The sequence below is a fragment of the Crocodylus siamensis genome, chromosome 11 (assembly GCF_052110815.1).
Source record: "Crocodylus siamensis isolate JL-2025a chromosome 11, ASM5211081v1, whole genome shotgun sequence".
NCBI lineage: Eukaryota > Metazoa > Chordata > Crocodylia > Crocodylidae > Crocodylus > Crocodylus siamensis.
This window is the reverse complement of record NC_143405.1, coordinates 13,808,323-13,828,111: the sequence shown is the minus strand read 5'-3', so window position 1 is coordinate 13,828,111 and position 19,789 is coordinate 13,808,323. Positions and strand designations below refer to the sequence as shown.

Genomic DNA, 19,789 nt, shown 5'->3' with positions numbered 1-19,789 from the left:
ACGACTGAGGGGAGTGGGAGAAGGATGATCAGGCTGGGAGTGTCACATGCATATGTACATGGCAGCCAGGCAGCGAGGAGGGCAGGTCCCACAGCTCGCCACAGGCAAGTTTATAGGGCAGAAAGGTGGGGGGCATAGGTGACACACTGGGGGCATGTGCCCCCCAGATTTTTGCACCCAAAATGGGCATGGGGCTGCATCCTGGCCAGACTGGCGAGGGGAAGAGTCACTTCCGCAGCCCAGTGGGCAGGACCCAGAGTGGGAGACTAAAGAAGAATGGTGAGACTCATGACTGCCACCACTGCCAGAACCCCTGCAACAGCCACACCACCAGCAACGTGAGGAGTAACAGACAGGGAGGCTACACTGCCCTCACCTTCTTCTTTCACCAGCTGTTCATGCACTGGGCTCTAGCTCTGTCCCACCACCATGGCCTGGTAACCATTCCCCTCAGGCCATGGCTGTACTTCAGGGCTAGGGACAGACATTCAAAAAGCCTGAGTATGAATTGATTCAAATTTTTGCAGGTTAGTCTAACCTGGCTAGGCTGAACTGGTTTGTAAGCCAGCATGTGGCCTGCTAGATAATATGCAGGGGGGCTGAGTGGGGAAGCTCACTGGCACTGTTGCTCTTCACTGCCCTGGTGACACCCCCCCCCCCACCCACCCCAGAGCAGTGGGGGCACAGCCCTGCACTTCCCCCACAGCTGCCAGGCAGGCAGGGGGTGTGTTGCCAGGGCAGTGCAGGGCTTGCAGAGATTGCAAGGAGCTTCCCTGCCTGGCTCCACTCTGCCCACCAGGCTGTGGAGGCCCCAGGGGGAGGGCAGCAGGGCAAGGAGCCTAAGTCTGCAGTGGGCAGCCTGCCCCTGCCCCTGCCCCTGCCCTGCACACAAACCTGGGGGGCACGGGTTCCCCCTACCCCCTTGGGAGTGCATGCAGGAGCAGGGAGCCTCCCCCTACCCACAGCGCCATTCTGCTGCCCACTGGGCATTCCAGCCCTGGGCCCCAAGCCCCATGCACTTTGCAGCTGGGCAGCAGCCCCAGCCCTGCCGGCCTCCCTCCCTCCCTCCCTATGGGGGCCTCAATCCCACCCCCACTTACTTGTGGGAACTGCTCTCCAGGGTGTCTGGCAGCCGTGTGCATGTACCTACCCTCTGCCTGACCACCCCCTCTCCCACTCTCCTTAGCCCCTTGCATGCTGGATCTCTGCCAGTCTGCACAGAGCTCCATGCAAAAGAGCAAAATCTACAAGTTTCTCTATTAAAATGAAAAATCCACATTTTTCTACGGCAGAAGTGAAAATTCTGCCGTTTTTTCCATTTTTCCATGGGAAATGGAAAACCCAGATCCCTGATTGTGAGTAATTGTAAAAGATTAGGCCCCAGATAAATTAATGGATTGACTTAAAAGTTATTATTGCACCTATTCCTCAGGGTACTTTTGCAACTCCTCCTTATTGCTTTTCTCTAGAGCATTTTGAAAGGAGAATGATGGGGATGGGCTGGAGAATTTATTCTAAGATGCTGTCCTCTTTTATTAGATCTCTTCTATATATGTATGTGTGTACCATGCCATATGCTACTGTTTCTATTCTATGGTAGGTTTAGTGTAACTATTATAATGCAAAAGAAGGCATAAAGAAATCACTCTCTTAAGGAAATGTCTTAGGGAGCTGGAGCAGAAAAACAAGTATAGAGCATTTGGGGTCACTTGAAAAAGAAGTGAATAAAGAATTAAAATTTAATTTAACAAAAGTTTTTTATATCTGGCTTCAGTTTGAATCAGAATGAAATCAGCATGTTTAAGTTCTCATCTAAGGATTATTCTAACAACAGCAACAACAAATCAAAACCTTTTTAAGTTGACCAATATATTTTAATTTATTCAGTGCATGGTATGTGTCCTTTTTAAACACTGCATTATAGCATACTATATAGCAAAATATTTTTTAAAAGAAATCAAAATGAAGAGTCTTTTCAAAATGAAAAGTCACAATGTTGTGTTCCAAAGAGTGTCAAAACAGGGCATTTCAACGTTGCTAAAAACATCTTCCCAGTTTTCCTTTAAGATAAAATTCTGGCAAAATGTATCTAATTTTTGCAAAGCCTTGTGAGTTTGATGGAATGACATATTCCAGTGAAATATGTAATTCCATGAAAATTTCTCCAGCAAGCTCTAATTTGAAACCTTTTCCTTCTAGATCTCACACGCCTTGCCATAGGCATTATTCCTAGAAAAACTAGGCTACTGTAAGATTTATTAGCCGGCTGCAGAGTTTACATTTAATTTCCTTTTCTCACAGTGAGTGTGCCTGCATATTCTTAACTATGAAGGATGCAGTCAGATCCTTATCTGTCTCATTCAATTGCTGCTGTGCTCTAGCTCTAGTAAAGGGTTTTGGGAACACAGTCCAGCTACTATGTTAATAATTTCTCTCCCCAAGCATATATAAGATATACCACATGTGTGGTGTTTTTGCTCTGTAATTCTCTGCCATTCTAACATTCAGGAACTGTGTTTGTGTACTTAGTCCTAGTTACAAATAGTCCAGTTAGGTAATTGTCTGGCTTTTTAAATTGCCTGTCTGTAAGACCCCCTGAATGCAATCTTATTAAAGTTCACGTTCACAAGCATTTGAGTAAATCTCCATTCCTTGAACATTCATAGAAAGCAAACACAAAAGAGCCACAAGCATAGCCAAAATGAGCTAACATTAACATTTGAGATAACACTTGTGGAAAATAGTCAAAGTCCTCATCCAGCTTCTTACCAGGCAGCTACACCTCTCACCTGCCTCAAAGCCTTCTACTAATTGAATGGGTGCATTTTTAAACCGCAGGAGCTCTTAGCTACACCTACACTGCACAGCTAACCCAGGTGACAGCCAAGTCAAAGAACCAGGGTTAACCTAGGCTGGATGTGAATACCTGTTCTGCAGAGCCCTGCTTCTGTTGTTGCATCCTCACTGTTTCTTCACTCACCGTGTATATAAGGGTAGTATGCCTTGGTCCTTTACACTGAGGCACTCCAGTCAGTTTATTAGCTGTGGGAGAAGCTTTTTATTTTGGGACAGTTGTGAGGTGGCATTGGTGGACTATCCATGCTTTAATGATTTAGCTTACATCCTCACTACAGAGTGGGCAGTTCCAGCCTGGGCTGTTACTCTCAACTCCAGGTGAATAAACAAAAGTACTTCAAAACTTGAGTCACAGGTATTTGTGACAGGGAGGTTAATGCTCAAACCTGAGTAATAGCTATAGCTAACTATACTGTGTGGACTCAAGCCCATCGTGCGTGTGTGTTGTGGCTTCCTGCGCTGTATTGACTAACCCAGCAGCCGATACAAGAACAGGAGACACCTGGTGCAGCTCCCCAACTTTTGGCTGTGCCATGCATATGCAGTGAGCTCACTGCCCAGTCGGCATAGGGTCCTGCTAGAGCTTTGCATCAGCTAATCAAGGAGGGGTCTGGCTGGACTCCCACTTCCAAGTGGCTCCTGAGTCCAGGGAGTGAACGTTGCTGCCGTTTGCCCTTCCCCTGCCTCCTCCTTCCCACTCAGTTGAGCAGCAAGGGGGGCAGGGGATGAGCAGTGGTGGTAGTGCATACCCTCCAGGCTCGAGATACATGTAATCAGCAGTTTCAGCCAGACCTGGATGGACAGCTCACAGGTGGCATGACTAAAAGAGAACGTGACCGTGCCATCGTATCCCCTCTGGATCCACCCCTGCTCTAACTATAGTTTTGCCTTTATTCCATGGACTTATCAGACCACTAGTTTATGCTCTGGCAGTGGCTAATACTTGGCTCAAGAGCAGCCTGTTCCATATTTGAAATTGGAGTCGTCTCGATTGGATACAGAAGTTACATAGGAGGTTCCTTTGCCCTGGGTAAAAAAAGCATAATTTACAGTCAGGACTTGTCATCGTTATTCATACAAGCAAATCTGAAATTCACTCTTCGTGTGCTTTCTGCAATGCTTGAGTAGAATCGGATGTTTCTTTGATACTTCCTGCCAGTCTTGTCATGTTCCAGAGTATTTGCAGGAGCTGAACACAAACACACCTGAAGCAAATGCGCTTACCGTGCAAACAAATATATATTTTTTTCCTTTTACAGCATTTACCCCACTCTAAAATTTGGAAGGCATGTGAAATACAGTTCTGCTCCTCTTCTCTAATGACATGCAAATTCCTTATCTAAGCCCATTGAACAGTGACTGCCCATAATCAGAAAGGGATTTTTTAGAGCTTTAACAGTGATATTTTGGCTTAAGCTTTCAAACTACGCAAGGCTATAGTCAAGTATACAATGTTGTCCATCAGAACTACTGTTACTTAATAGGGATTAATGTACTGTATTAAATGCCCTGCAGTTTGAATGAAACCCAGCCGTGTGCAAAGGACCAGCACAAAGTCTCTGCACCGCTGAAGGCCACTGACAACTTAAGTGTTAAATAGACGTAGAGCTGGCAGTCCATACAAGCGCAACTTGCATCCTTTTTCAGGATGTGCCTCTTTTGTTCAAAAAGGAGTGTGTGTGGCAGCATTATAGGGGATTTAAAAACTAGGGGGAAGGAAGGAGGGAGAGTGAATGGGAGAAAGTGTCATCCAGTAAAAGGGGCTCTGGGTTTTGAAACCGGAAACACTGCTTCTGATGCTGACCTTGCAAACGTGGTGGCATTAGACCAGTATTTTTGAAAGAGGGGCCAAATTGAACCTGCTTTTCAGAGGAGCCAAACACTCTCAAATCCCACTGTGGGCAAAGTGAGTTGCCCTCCAGCACCCCTGTTTCTCCTTTAACCAGATGGCAAGTGTAATGCTTACCAGTCTTTCTAAATTGCCTTGAGAGTTGAGGGTTAAAAAATCCATCTTTGTGCTGCTGTTGGGAGCTGTATGCGTGTCCATGACAAAGTAACTGTAGGGCCTGGCCACCTGCAGGCACACACAGCAACTACTGTTGTGAGATAATGTAAGCTGGATGGTGCATTGGCTACTCAGATTGATTAAACATTGAATACTTGTAAATCTCCCAGGGGAAAAAAAAAAGTACAGCGTGTGAAACAGGGCCCTGACTTCCTTCAAAAGATGTCACTGCTGTTTGAGCTTATGTCTCTGTCACTGCCTGAGTTTTGTGGCATTCTTGCTATGTAGTAGTATGTATGAAAGAGCAAAAGGATACATACAATCATGTGAAGGGTAAAGAGGCGCAGGGTGCTATGTTTTGGACCTCCAAAAGGACTGTACTAGATGCAGGCAAAGCATTCTGTAACCAGGCTCCCCCTGCGTGTCCAGAAGAGTCCTAAAATTGCCCATCTTCAGGAAAATAAAGCACAGTTTTAACACTTCAGTAGCCTGCAGGCAATGAAAATAGACTTCATGCATAGCCTTTTGTCTTTAAATTAGGATTCATTTCTTCCCTTGCTCGTGTTTGCCCAATGCTTTGTTTACCTTGCTTCCTTTCTCTGCTACATCTGGCTGTACGCTCTTGCTCCCTCTTTCTCTGTTCCTTCACTTCTTTTCTTTTCTTTTCTTTCCCTTCCTCCTTTCCTCGGCTTTGTCTTTTCCCTGTCCTGCTTGCTCCCTTTCCATGTGGTTATTTGGGAAGGAAGAGGGAATTTATAGCTAGCACTGGATTCTGTTACCGACTGTTCCACCCATCTGACCTCTCTGGATCTTTCAGTACATGACTTTATGCCAGATTGTAATGTTACCATAGTATTTGGGAGCCCAGCAAGCATTGTGGTTTTCATTAGCTTTTAGTAATACCTCCTGTGTAGCTGAACAAAGCCAATCGTGAGAAATTTAAAAATACAAGTCCTATTTGTTTCATCACAATGAGTCCATAGAGCCAGCACAAGGTCTGTACTCTACTTGTGTCCAAAAAATAGGGCTTACACAAGATGGCATTAACCTTGTATGGGCCCTCTGCACAGGAATGATTTTCACCCAAAGAGCCCTATTGTATATGGCACCCTAACTACCTCATGATGAATCTGCCTTTCAGAAACATCCGATGTTCTTTCTTCTTTCCTTAGTTTCTACACAGAGAAAGGAAATCTTTCTGAGCGAGAGAACAGGACTAGAAGTAATGGGGTGAGATTAAAGTAAGGAGAGCTGCGACTAGCTATCAGGCAGTTTGAGTCTACTGTCAAATAGCTACCCAAGGGAAAGGGATAGAAACTCTTTCAGTTGCAATTGGATGAAGCAACAGAAATGAAAAAATATGAGGCCAGCTTATTTGGCATGCTTCAGCTGCTTTGTGCTGCTCTGTTGATGCAAGGGTACCAAAAACCTGGTTCAGCTGGCCCTTTCGACTGGGTTTATGGCTCTTTCACGTGGCCAAAATACACTGATGAACCTGGCTTGTTTGCGCAGTAGGAAACAATCCTGCACTGCCAGGTTGAGCAGACTATTTTCAGCTCCTTCAGAAATACAGTGTGCAGTCCTAGGTCCTTCTCTCTCAACTTTCCCTCCATCCCGGTATCTTTTCTCCCTGCCATCTGAATTCACAGTTTGTCCTGTAGTCAGTGCTGGCCCATGTTCTCTAACTTCCCTTCTCTCTATCTTTTTTTCTTTGCTATTCTTTTCTTTCAGGTCATCCTGACGTAGAGCAACCTTGTAAATCCAGTGTCCGGACTTGGAGTCCCAACTCGGCAGTCAGTCAGCACACGGTGCCACCAGCCTGTCCTGAGCCTCAGGGCTGCTACCTGCAGCTGGAGTTCCACTATCCTCTGATTCCAGAGTCCCTCACTATCTGGGTGACATTTGTCTCCTCAGACTGGGACTCGAGCGGAGCAGTGAATGACATCAAGCTGCTCACCACCAGTGGGAAGAACATCTCTCTGGGGCCTCAAAATGTCTTCTGTGACATACCCCTGACTATCAAGTTGGATGCCAGGCAGGTGGGTGAGGAAGTGCATGGCATCCAGATCTACACTTTGGATGAGCATCTAGAGATTGATGCAGCTATGCTGAGCTCCATCCCTCAGAGCCTATTGTGTGCAGACTGCAAACCCATCCAATATAAGGTGATCCGGGACCCTCCTTTCCCGACCGGCTCTCCATTCATCATCTCAAACCTCAACAGGAGATTTGTGGACATGTAAGTACAACTAGATGGAGGAGTAGACAAAATGGTTTGGAAAAAATAGAGTTCTCTCTTTACGATGTTATGTTTCATGTTAAGATGAGTTTCTTACATACTTAAACGATCAGAATATCACCAACAGAGGCCACACTTGTAGCTTACATATGGAATTATGCCACAAACCCATGGAACAGATTTACATCTTCAGACTTGCCGCCTAGGTCAGCAGATGCAAAGCATTGAGATAATTTGCTTACTTCTGCACCTCTGGCCTTTTTGAGGTTCTAGAGATACCCCAATAGAAGGCTCTGAGAAAAATGTGATGACATTCACTTGGGATAATACATTTTGAAAGAAATGTGTGGTAGAGTTTATTTTCAGTGCTCTAGCAGGGGCATTTATACAAGCATGTAGAGTTGAAGGAATGCTGAAAAGCAAGAGTGCAGATGCATCTTTAGATTTATTAATGAATTTATTTTAGCCACGGTCTCATTCCTTTCTTTATATTCACTTTTCTCAATCACATTTTATTAGCACAAATGCTTGTAGTCTTCAAGGGGACATGCATGGTCCGCGTGCCTTGCACTGATCTGTAGAAAGTAAGGGAGAATTTCACCATAAGTGAAGAGTTATGCTCTTGTAATGAGGGTTTATAAACATCACCTTGCAACTTTCATGACCACTTCCAGCCGAACATGGTGTTAAACAACATTTTAAAAAGCAATTTTAATAAGTCCAAATTTTGGTCCAATATTCCATCGCAAATCACAAATCTTGCTTTTCCCTGATAACTTCAGAGAATCCATGGTGTGTTCACAGGCATTGTATAAACAGAAAAGGAGCAACATCTCTTGAATAAATAACTCCTTAGAAATTATTCACTGTTCCCCAGGAACGCCATGAAGCTCTTTGGAAAATGAGTACCAGATAAAAGGAATTAACCTGCTGAGAAAAATGCATGCTAATTTAGAAGAGATGATCTAATTACTTTGTCTGATATCAAGGAAGAGTGCATCATTATAGTCTTCTAAACAATCTAGTAATTGTAGGAAACTGCCCTTTGATAGTCCAATTCTGCAACTCGGAGAATGCAAATTGTCTCTCTGCTCACACAAATTCAGCTTAATTAACAATTTATCATTAAAAACAAAACTCCATGGATATCATTGGAACTACTCAAGTGCTGAAAGTTAAGCATCTGCTTAAATACATTCCTAAACTAGAGTGTTAATTTGCAACAATTACTGGCGCTTAAAGTAGAAGTACTATTCGCATATTGGAAACCTGGGAAATTATGACTTTTCCCATGGTTTTGCTGTGAAAGCATCTTTTCCTGAAAACTGGCCCCTTCTCACTGGAAAATGGGACTGGCTTGCCTGCAAAATATGCATACCTTAGCACAAGTTCCCACAGAAATGGGCCCAATTTTGAGTTCATAATGAAATGTGAAAAAAAATATTTAAAAACCTGTGAATTTGGAGTCCTGTTCCTCTGTACTTTTGTTTTGAATACAGTACAGACCTCTCGCTGACAGTCCTCTTAACTGGACCTTAGATAGGAAGGTTGTTTTCATGAGCTATGGGTCTCCAGACTTCAGAGTCAGGCTCCCTTCGAGCAGGCCAGCTGTACAAGAGTGGTGGAATGGGAAGTCCCATTTCAAACCAGCATATTGCTTGGTGGTTAGGGTATTATTAATAACAATTTTAGCTGGCATTTAGGTAAAATGGCATGGTAGCACTTTTCTGCTTCATCGATGTGTGGAGACATGCTATAATGGCTTGGATGCTACAGCTATGGAGGCAATATAGATATCTGAGCTGACAGTACAATGTCATGGACACACTTGGGTACCTAGCGCAGGATCTTTTATTTTCAGTTTGATTCTAGTTTTTAACCAAACTGTAAGGGTGTGTGTGAGACTAGCTTTCTGTCTGTCCCCGGTAAGACCCAGGTCTTGTACTCCCTAAGCAGGAAATGGAGGTCTCCTTGTGCTCACTCATCTCAGCATCTGTGGAAGGGGCGTCAGGATATATTTCTACACACATGTGGACACAGACCATCACTTTGAAGCCTCTCTCAGCTGGAGCTTTTTCTCTTCTGCCTGTTTGTTTCACTCTGTAAGACAGGAGCTCTTTACCACCTGATATAACAGCCCCATTACCTTTCCATAAATCCCAGCTCAGTTATCCTTTACTCATGTTTTGGAACATTTCTGGTATTGAATGAAGTGACCCGTTTCATATAAAGCTTATTGCGAAGGAAGTTGCACACCTCCTGCCGCCTCTGACCTTGATCTTCCTTTTCTTTCTTCCCCCTAACAAAGCTCTGCTATCTGCAGGCAGTATCATTTCCTTTCATCGGTGCCACACCTGGAGAAAATTAATTTTTCATACCTCCTTCATGTTGGTGAGAGGGAACACTTTCCTTACGCTGAGAGGAGAGACAGCTTTAACGGATAGCCCTTGCCTAGTCAGCATCGGGTGCTCTTACAGGAGGGAAGGAATAACTAGAGCAGTGCAAACCTTGTGTTAAGAAACACGTAACAATGCCAAACCTGTCTGCTCTCAAGTTGAATTTGAATCCCAGCTCTCGGCTCAGATTTGCTGAGCTCAGTGAACATTTCAAAAGGACAGGGCTAAGGTCCAAGTAACCTCTTCTTCCTTAGAGGTTTTGGGGAAACCAGGCAAAACTCATTCACTTCAGCTGAGTTTAAGAACGCCGAGCTCTTTACCCCCCAAGGAATAACTAGCAAGGGGAGGGGACTTGCCTGCAAAGTTCAGATCTCAGTTCACATCCAGATCCAAAGTTCAGAGGGTTCAGATCTGGAGTTTTCATTCTGGCTGATCTCTAGGGATGGCTGAAACAGTTAACCTGAATTCCCTTTAACCCTCTTGCAATCCAGTACTCTGGTGATGGCTGCAACAAAATCACTGCCTCAGTGCTCATTATTGCGAAAAGCCCATTGAGATTTTTGGAGAGGAGTATTAAATATAGAAACCTGGGGACAGGCTGGTTTCTGGAGGATGTCAGAGAAATGGTTAGATAGCCAGTAAGAAAGGAATCATCTTTTCTGATCACTGGAGCTGTCTTTATTTGTTGTTGGGGGGGTTGTTTGTTTTGGTTTTTTTCCTTTTTTTTTTTTTTTCCCACAAAATGTGGTCTGATTACGAGCAAACAATGGAGAAGAACGGAGAAGAGAAATTGTAACAGATCTTCCTGTGCATTGGTAGCAGTGGGCAGCGTGCAGACAGCTTCTGCACAGGCAGAAGTGGTTTGTTCCAACTTATAATTTGTACCAGGGCTTTACTGTGTGTGCTGGCACCCCGAAAAAACCTATATGTAGCTGAGGAATCCACAGCTGGATTGTATTTTCCCAGTAAATTCCTATAACCACTAAAATTCTGGTAGCCATGTCCTCCTGTCACACGGCATGAGTAATTCCCATTGAAATCAATGCCACTTACTTGGATTTCTAAGAAGGAAAATCAGAGCCTATCCAGAAATAGCAAAGTAAAATACTCATGTTACTTTACAAGAGATCCAATAGGGCAGTGTGGCCCAATTTTGGGGGGCAGACGTGCCACCAGGTAAACGTTGCACCCTGCCCAGGTGCTATTCTGATCTCTGTCCCCTGCCCGTTCTGCTGTTCTGATTTCTTCTCCCTGTCCTATCTGCCCTGTGCTACCTGTCCCCTTCTCAGTCTACCAGTGCTCAGAGACTGCCTGTGTTACTTGGGGCACACGTGCCACAGCTTGGCCACCCCTGCAATCGGGCTTTCCACTGGGCTCCGAGAAACCTGGATGCCTCTCTTCTGTGTATCGATATGATATCAGATAAACAGGTGACAGGGCAACCATTTGTGCTGCAGAGCAGAGGTGTCAGCTATGTGATTAGATACCTCACAGTTTATTCATTAAACACGTTAGTTTGCTATTTTACCAGTCATTAATCAGTGAGGGTTTCTATACAAATGTGAGGCTAGATTGCAGTTGGCTACAGGGGTATGTATAGTGGGGGCAGTGGGGGTATGGGCCTTTCCATTCTTTTATTCTCCTTAAATTGTCAGAGCAAATTCAGCTTGAAAGCACATGTGTCTGTAGTGTGTTTTGTGTGCAGTAGCAAAAAAATAAACTGATTCATAGGCACGATACTTCACAATGCTCTACCATTTTTACATGGGTAAGCTTCACTGGTTTCAGTGGAGCTGTACTGGTATAAAAGTAAAATAACACTAGGGAGAGAACCTGACTGGAGGCTGAAGGTTTTTAAGTGAAACCTTTGTAGAATCTCCTTCCTGCCTCCGGTACCATCCACTTCTTGATTTTCCAAAAAAGAAATATTTTTGTATTGACAGCGTAGTGTTTCTCATACATTACGTTGTATTCTAGGCCCTCTTAGCTATCTGGATATTATTGCCAAATGTATTTGAACCCCATTTCCGTTTAGCCAGTACTTGAAATCTGCCATAATGAGTTTCCCTTCAAATCTTACTCAGGTGGAAGTCTCATCAAAGCTGTTATTAAGGACTCAATAGCTTGAAAATGTCAAGAAGTGCCCCCGCCCCCCCACCCCCCACCTCTTCCCCCTCCAAAAGAAAAAAAAGCTTGGAGGAAACATACCACAACACACATCACAGAAATAACTTGAGTAAGAGAAATACTATTCATCCTAACTGCAGACTGACAAGCCTGGACTTGTCAGTCCTAAACATTTCCTTTCTTTTGCCAAGAAAATGTGAAGGTGTTTTAGGTTTTTATTTTTATGGCTATCTAGACACTAGCTAGCTACTAGTAGCAGCAGTATGGACTTCACCGAGTCTACCTTAGACCTTGAGCTGAGTACTCGGTATCAGATCCTATTACCACAGCAGCCCACTGCTATTAAAATCAAAACTAGCTAGTTCAAAGCACTCTTGGGTATGTACACAAGCTGCAATCACAGTGTAGGCATACCCTGAGGCTAGCTTGAAGGGCTGTTGGAATTGCTGAGGTTTTTTCCAAGTATTCTTCCACGGGCTTCGTAGCATACCTGCAAGTATGCTAGAAAAGAGCAACCTTAGTCTCTTTTGCAGCATGAATGTTGCTGCTATTCCAAAAAAATCTTATTAGCTGAAATGGCATCCTTAAGAGAAATCCATCCCAGTGTGCAGGTTCCAGCATAAGGTCTTCATTTAGAGGCACTTGTACCCTCTCTGATGGGATGAATATCACTCAGAAGCACTCTCAAGCCTGCTGCACTGCTCTGGCTGCCTCCTAAGCTGGAATCAGTGGAGCAGAGCCTGTATGACTCCAGGCTGGTCTGTTAGCGCAGGGACGATTTAATTGGCTCTGTCACTGAGCAATGTAAATTAAACAGTTTGAAGCACTGTGTGGACCGAGCTACCCTGCTTCTGGTCAGGAGACAACTTCATAGTTTCATAGTTTCTAGGGTCGGAAGGGACCTGAGCAGATCATCTAGTCCAACCCCCTGCCATGGCAGGAAAGAGTACTGGGGTCAAACGACCCCAGCAAGAATCACAGCATATTTCACAGCACCCTGCCAGGCCCAGCTACCCTGCTGCCTAGTGTTTTAGTGCACAGCAACACACATGTAGACGCTGATAGGGATGACCGGGGCACAAGGGTACTTCAGTGAGGGGGCTGTCTGCTGGCTAACCCTGCGCTGGAGCACTCTTGTGCCCCAGCCACCCCCTCTACAGCATATTGAGTCAGGTCGGAGTAGCCCTGGGCTGGCAGGCTGAACCCCCCCAGACCCTCTGACAGCCAGGTATGCTCTAACCCAGCTCAACATGTTGCAGTCCCAGGCATATGTTCAAATGAGAACAATAAACTCTGACATGATATGTACCGGAGTTTATTGCTTCAAAGTAATTGCGTATGTAGACATACCCAGTAACAAATAGGACTACTGGGCTAATACCAAAAGTTACTCTCAAATATTCTGGCAGGTGAAAGTGGTTATTTTGGTGCACCATTATTTCTGGGTTCATAAATTTTTTTGGTAAGGGCTGTAATTTATTATAGGCAGTCTATAATCTTATTGAAGTGTCTAGGAGCTACTGAAGTTTATACATTATTAACACCACTATTTGTAAGTATATTCATACCCATCAGGTCTCATTTAGAAGAAATCGTTGTAAACCCCCCCAAAAGTTTCATGAAGTTTATCCCTGATTCTTATTTGTTTTGGAAATGCATACCTCTGATACACCATGGGTTGTCTTCATTTGTGTGAGAGCAGAAAGGTGACCAGTCATATACCACAAATATGAATAATGGATGCAGTTTGTAAACAACTTGTAGACTGAAATTTGTTTGTATGAACTATTTGTACATGCAAGAGGTATGATGAAAAATCAGGAGAGGTTATTCATGATGGGTACTTACATTAGATATAGCTACAAAATAAACATCACTGAGTAAGTATGATCCAAAGCCTCTGCAAGTCAGTGGAAAGACTCCCATTTACTTTCATGGTCTCTGGAACAGGCCACATCTGTACAGAGATTAAAAAAGAAGTATGAATACCACAGTGCTGATGTGAGAGTGTAAGTCTCTATTGAATGTAAGCCCCTTCTAAAGTCCATACCTACATCTGTCCTTATTATGGCATTCCTTCCTTCATAACTATTCAAAGAGCTATTTCTCTATTTTCTTAACTTTTACCAGATCAGAACATATGATCTAAAGCATCTGAGTTGAATTGCTAGATCCATCTGTCATGGAGATAAGTAACACCATATTTTTACCCAAACATAATACAGATCACCAGGTGGATGTTTTTCCCATGCCAGGCTCTGAAATGTAGGTTATCTTCCTCCTTTCCCTCCCCTGCGGTGCCAAGAACCTTTTGATATGCCAGGAATATTTGGGTGTACATAAGGCATGAGAGATGCATTCACAAAGCATTTTACACACACAGAACTATTCACAAGTGCTTTGAGAGTGTTTATGTCATTTCTGAGTGCTGAGGATACCCATCTTGTATAAGCTTACGCAGCTGTATTGACTTCAGTGCCACTTTGCAGATATACGCCAGCTGAGGATGTGGCTCGTAAAGCTTAGCAAGAAGCGGTCATCACTAGAACTAATCAGGAATTTTCAGAAGAACCCAGTTTGTCCAAAAAAGCTTAATCATCAAGACCAAAAGATTTTGTGGACTTTGCTACAATTGCTACAAACTGCTGAGTTTCCTCTGTTATGGTGGCCCTAATTACCATGATTATGACTGCCATGATTTATGCATAGCCCTTTTCTGCATTCTCCCATCTGTTTTTTTCTTGGGCAGGTACGGCCAAAATGTCACAGAGTATTCTAGGTGAAGTCCTACTAGTGTTTTGGACAATTATATTATTCCCTACTGATGCATTCTAGGGTTGCATCTGCCTTTGTCATAGGCACATCATATTGGCAGCTTGTGGTTCTCCTATATTATATTCAGGCATTTCACTTCTGCTCTCTTACAAGTGATGAGTTCTCACTTTATAGCAGAAATTCTGCTTTTAGCCCCTACCCTCAGTGAATAACTTTACACTTTTTATCCCATTTCTGCTAATCCAGGTCTCATAATCAGTTCCTTCTCGATGATGTTCTGTATGTTTGAAAAACGCACGTTATATTTTGTCCAATTTTCCATCTACTTCTGCAGCAGGTTTGCAGTGCCTCAAACTGCATGCGCGTGCTCTTCTGGATGTGCCCTATGCCTTTAATTCCTCTCTAAATTTGTTTTAAAAAAGAAACCCCAAAACCAAAAAAACCTTGCATACTATTAAAGTGAGACTACTGACTCACCTCCTACTTCCACTTTCTTTAATATAGGTACTGCATTTACTGTTGTCCAAGTAGAGGTGATAGAGTATGCCTGGAGAGCTTTCTTAAAAAGTCCTTGCTACCAGATTATTTTTCAGTGCCAGTTCTTTCAGTGCTCTGGGATAGAGGTTATCTGCTTCCCCAAGTTTGAGCTCATAAAGCAGTTTGAATTTTCCTTCCATCTCAGTTGTGATGATTTACATTTCTATACTTTCATTCCCATTAGGCATCCCTTGCTTTGTCTACATTATCCTCACTGAAAACTGAGGAAAACATTCATTTAGCTTTTGGTCATAACTATATTATCTTTAATCTCGACCCCATACCCACTGCATAGCAGCTTCCTCCTTCTTTCCTTGTTCTCTTTGTATTTGTGTAGCAGAAACCCTTTTTTTTTATTATTATTATTTGTTTTTAATTTCCTTTGCAAAGTCTTAACTCATCTTAGTTTTTGCAATTTTCACTTTTATCACTACACTTTCTGACCTCCAAGACAGATTTCTAAGCTGATTTTTTCCCTATTATTTGTAAGCTCATTGCTTACTGCTAATATCCTGAGTTGGTTATTCATTCAGTTAGGTCTGGAGTCCTTCCCTAACAGGTTTTCCCTTTGCTTGGGATGCAGGTCACAGACAGCGTTGGCACCTTCAGTTTAAAGAAATGTCATGTTTCTTCCACATGAGTCTTTAAACTCTTTGGCCCATATTATCTTGATAATTATTTCCTTCAGTTTCTCAAGCTTTAGCCTTTTGACATGGAAAACTTTAGTTACAAGCCTATTTTTGTTTATCTTTTCTTTTCACTTAAATTGAACCACTTGCAATTGTTTTCTACAACTTTCTTTTTCTGTTTACCAAAAAAAAAAAAAAAGCCCAAAATAAAGTCATTTTTTTTGGTTACACGACTACTTGGTAAAACAAGTAAATAAATAAAGGAAGGAAGAAGGCATCACACCCATGAATATCTTGCTTGTCGTTATTAGAATGATTTGTTACACACTTGATAGCTGGAAAATTAAAGGCTCCTACCATCTCACACTTCCTGGTAGCATTTATCTCTTGGATATAAAGGACAACTCTGTATTCAGATCTGTCCCCGGGGGTCTGTCGCAGACTATCGTAGTAGAATCCCTTTCAGAGGTCTTCCCCAGAGTGACTTGAATTCAGTTTTATCCACACTGTTTCTTGTAATTTTTTCAATACTCTGCTGTATTATGACCCTATCTCACCACCTTTTCTTTTCTTTTTACCTTTCTTGAACAGCACACACTCTTCAGTACCTGTAATTCGGTCATGAGTGCTGTTCTTCTGTGTCTCTGTTCCTTCCCCCTGTATTACCTGGTTTCATGCCATGTGCAGAAGTTCTAGTTTTTCCATGTTGTTGCCCAGGTTCCTTGTCTTGTTGTATAAACATATCAGTTGTTTTTCTCTGACCTCAGCCAAATTCCTAACCAGACTAGGTACAGTGACGACTGCTTTCCCGCCCCGCTTTGTCTTTTTTATGAAAACCTCTAGAAACTTTACACTTTCTGAGAGCTGAGGAGCTTCTTGCAATCTGTTTAGGCAAAAATACAGGATCTGAGACTGCTGGTGTCAGCTCTTACCTCCCTTGAAGTCCAGGTCAGGGTTGGCCTGGACAGCAACCTCAGTTGGAATAGTTCACCTACCACCTCTCAAAATGTATCATTACTGTTGGTAGCATCTCTAGAGCCTTCCTGCTATGACCTGTATTGATTGCCCTGTTTTTGTTTAATGAAACTGGAAGTTTCCCAAGGAGAAATCTAGAAGATGGAACTACCTGCCCTGCACCTTCACTTTCAATGACAGGAAATTGGTCTTTGGCCCACCTGACTGTAACAGATGCTCAGTGCTCTGTAGGACGGCAGCTTCTCCACCCAGTGGGAACATTGCAGGCTTACCCTGGGGAAAATGCTTCCTTTTCTCCAAACAATGTATCCTCAATTCTGACTTTCATCTCAGAATCTGAGGCCGCACCTGGGCAGGGAGGCTGTGAGAATGACTACATCCATTTACGTGTGTCAGAAACGAGTATGTACCCCTACTCATTCACACAGAGCACACCCCAAGTATTCAGGGGAGAGGAACCAGAAAGAAAAATCCACTTGTTTCTGTCTATTATGCTCTTTAACTTTCCTTACTCTCTGCTTCCTTCATATATATATCACAATTGAATGTTGACGTGGTTGTTCTTATTACCAAATGTTCGCTGGTCACATTACGGAAGAGATGCAGCAGGTCCCTTTTTTCAAAGAGCTTGAAATTAAATGTTACAGACTATTTTTGCTGCTGTTTGGGAATATGCATCTTCTTTTAGCTGATATGACTTGACAGCTGGCAGCCACAATCTGATGCAAATCTTCCTGTCTTTCTTTCATAAATTAAATTAGTGCTATTTCAAGGTGCCAGATAATCTTTACAAGAGAATGAAACCTGTTTCTTAACCACCCCTGTCACACACATGCACGTGCATGCATGCGCACACACAAAATATTTCAATCTCCATACATGCACACACATGCACACATGCTCACACACGTAGTAGATATTGCAAACTCCTTCCCTGCTCCCCTGTGCTATAGTAGTATAGGCCAGCCCTACAGAAGTAAAACACCTATTTCCCTACCCACTCAGTGGCATTTTCTCCCTTCAGCCTCCAATTTGTGCAAGCTAGCCTTTTTGTGCCGGCCGTGCCAGCTAGCCTTTTTGTGCCAGCCGTGGTGATAGGATTTGCAAAGATCAGCTGCTGTGGTTACTTGCATAACACCACAGCTAGACATGGCACTTCACAAAACATGAAGCTTCACGTTGTCTGTTCTAGTTGAGCTGTACTAAATCTAGTGTGGGGGAAGGGGAGGCAAATGTAGGTGTACACGTTTGTGGCTTTCTGAACTTGGGGCAGATTAGAGACTTTTTTGGCCCTGGGTTTGACAGAGAAGCATCAGGATTAAGGTTCAAGGAAGTGGAACCAACAGCTCAGAAACACTGGGATGCAGTAGCACTCTGGCCAAACCAGCTTTTTCCTCAGAAGTGTGTCCAGCTCCAGGAGCTAGCAGAGATAGTGTTGAGTCTGTATGCCAACTGTAAGCCACCCAGTAGTAGTTGTGTTCAGGGAGAGTCTTCAAGAGGCCTGTCAAGCTGGATTTTCATCATCCAGGTACCAACAGAGTGACATAAAGAGAAAGGCCAACAAGTGGCCCAAAGGTCCATAAAAACAGGAATGTGTGTTCTCTACTCATGTCTTACCTCCAGAAAGATATCATTAGAATGCCATACAGTTCAATCCCTAATCTCTTCTCCTATGCCTGAAGAGGGGTGCTTGTGCCTGAAAACTTGCAATGATGTTTTATTTATTTTTTTTGTTGCAAAAATCTAGTTGGTCTAATAAAAGATATCACCTCTGCCACGAGTTCTGATTCCTACTAGCCAGGACTGAATTTGAACTGGTGACCTATTAGTAGTAGTAAGGTTTGAAGCTGCAGGAAAGTGTGAAGGTCAGGCGAGAATTGTCTCACTGGGCTAAAGGATTTATTGCAGGTAAACCCGTCTCAGAGCTGTGGTGAGTTGTGTTGTGCATTATCTCATGGTTAATTATATCTCTCTGATGTTTCCTTTTTGATGTTCTTCTTATTTTGGGTTCTAAATAAGAAGCAGCAGAAATCTCCCAGGAATAACAAATGACTTTTCTTTGCTTGATTGAGGGAAAAAATATTGGACAGGCATGTGTTATGCAACAATGTAAAAATAACTCCTTCGTAAAATTTGTAGTGAGCTTCAAATACCGCAAGAGAAGCAGACGTGTGTTACCTGTGTTTTTATCAGCATTGGCAGCTGTTCCCATTTTCTTTGCAATTTTAGTTAACTGATCAATTTCTGGGTTCTTCATTTTAATATCTATGGCCCAAACTTAAATGCCAAGTGTGTTAAATTTGGAGCACAGAGTGCAATCAGATAGGACTTTAAAACATGTTAAACAGACTTTGACATATCTGTTCTTTTCTCAACACGCGATGTGGCTACTCCAGGAATAGGCACTATAGAAAACTCCTTTAAAGGCCATACGGCTTGCACACAGAAAGGATCATAATCTCTTGATACTAATTTATCCCTCTCAGGCTTGATCCTGTTAATTCTGGCCAGGATGTTTCAAAAGTGACTAGTGGCTTAAGGTTTCTCAGTTTGGGGGGCTTAGCCTGAGACCCTTCAAAGAGACCTGGTTGGAAGGGGAGAGGGTGCTCCATATTTTCTGAAAATCATCTCTCTTAACAGAACCCCAAGTCGAACAAGCAGCGTCATTAGCAACTGCTGAGAATCTTGACTCTCAAACTACATATAATAAATTGGATCCATTTATTCACAGTGCTGTACTTATTATTGTTTTAATGTGAGGCCAGTTGCAAATGTAATAACAATGAAGGGAATTCACTCATGATGGGGCTTCAGAGACGTAGAGAAAGAGGCCACATGTTGCATCAGGGTCAGTTATTAAACCATTAAAAATCCACAAGTGACTAGCTAGTAGGATTTCTCTTAATCTGAAGTGGATTAAGCTAAGACACAGAGCCCCAGTGGAGGGGAACCTCACGGAGTACTCATCTGGAATAGGCACCTCATCCCATTTCAAATCTCTGCTTGCCGTCAGTAGTGTCATGTGTATGAGCACATCCACATATATCTTACACACACGTCATCAGGACCCGATATCCTCAGAGTGGCCCAGGTCTCTTGTTTTATGGTGGCACTCTCTGAAGCAAAAAAGTACAGGATAGTACAGGTGGCTTAGCTGACAGGAGAGGAATTACCCTAAACATCTGTGTGTATTAAAAACCTGAGCCAAAACCTTTGACAATGTAAAGACTCCTAGAGGCTTCAGGGGCTT

At 43.2% G+C, this 19,789-nt stretch overlaps 1 protein-coding gene across 3 annotated transcripts in view; it reads left to right on the top strand.

The window, feature by feature from the left end:
• Positions 1 to 19,789, top strand: part of PAPPA (pappalysin 1) — a 238,127-nt gene that overhangs the window by 91,795 nt on the left and 126,543 nt on the right. For all 3 annotated transcript variants that reach the window (XR_016438474.1, XM_090021909.1, XM_090021910.1), the window contains exon 7: positions 6,593 to 7,100. Coding sequence is in view for 2 of the 3 variants with exons in the window: in XM_090021909.1 (XP_089878035.1) it covers positions 6,593 to 7,100 (508 nt within the window). In the remaining variant the exon portion in view is untranslated. The remainder of the gene's footprint in view (positions 1 to 6,592; positions 7,101 to 19,789) is intronic.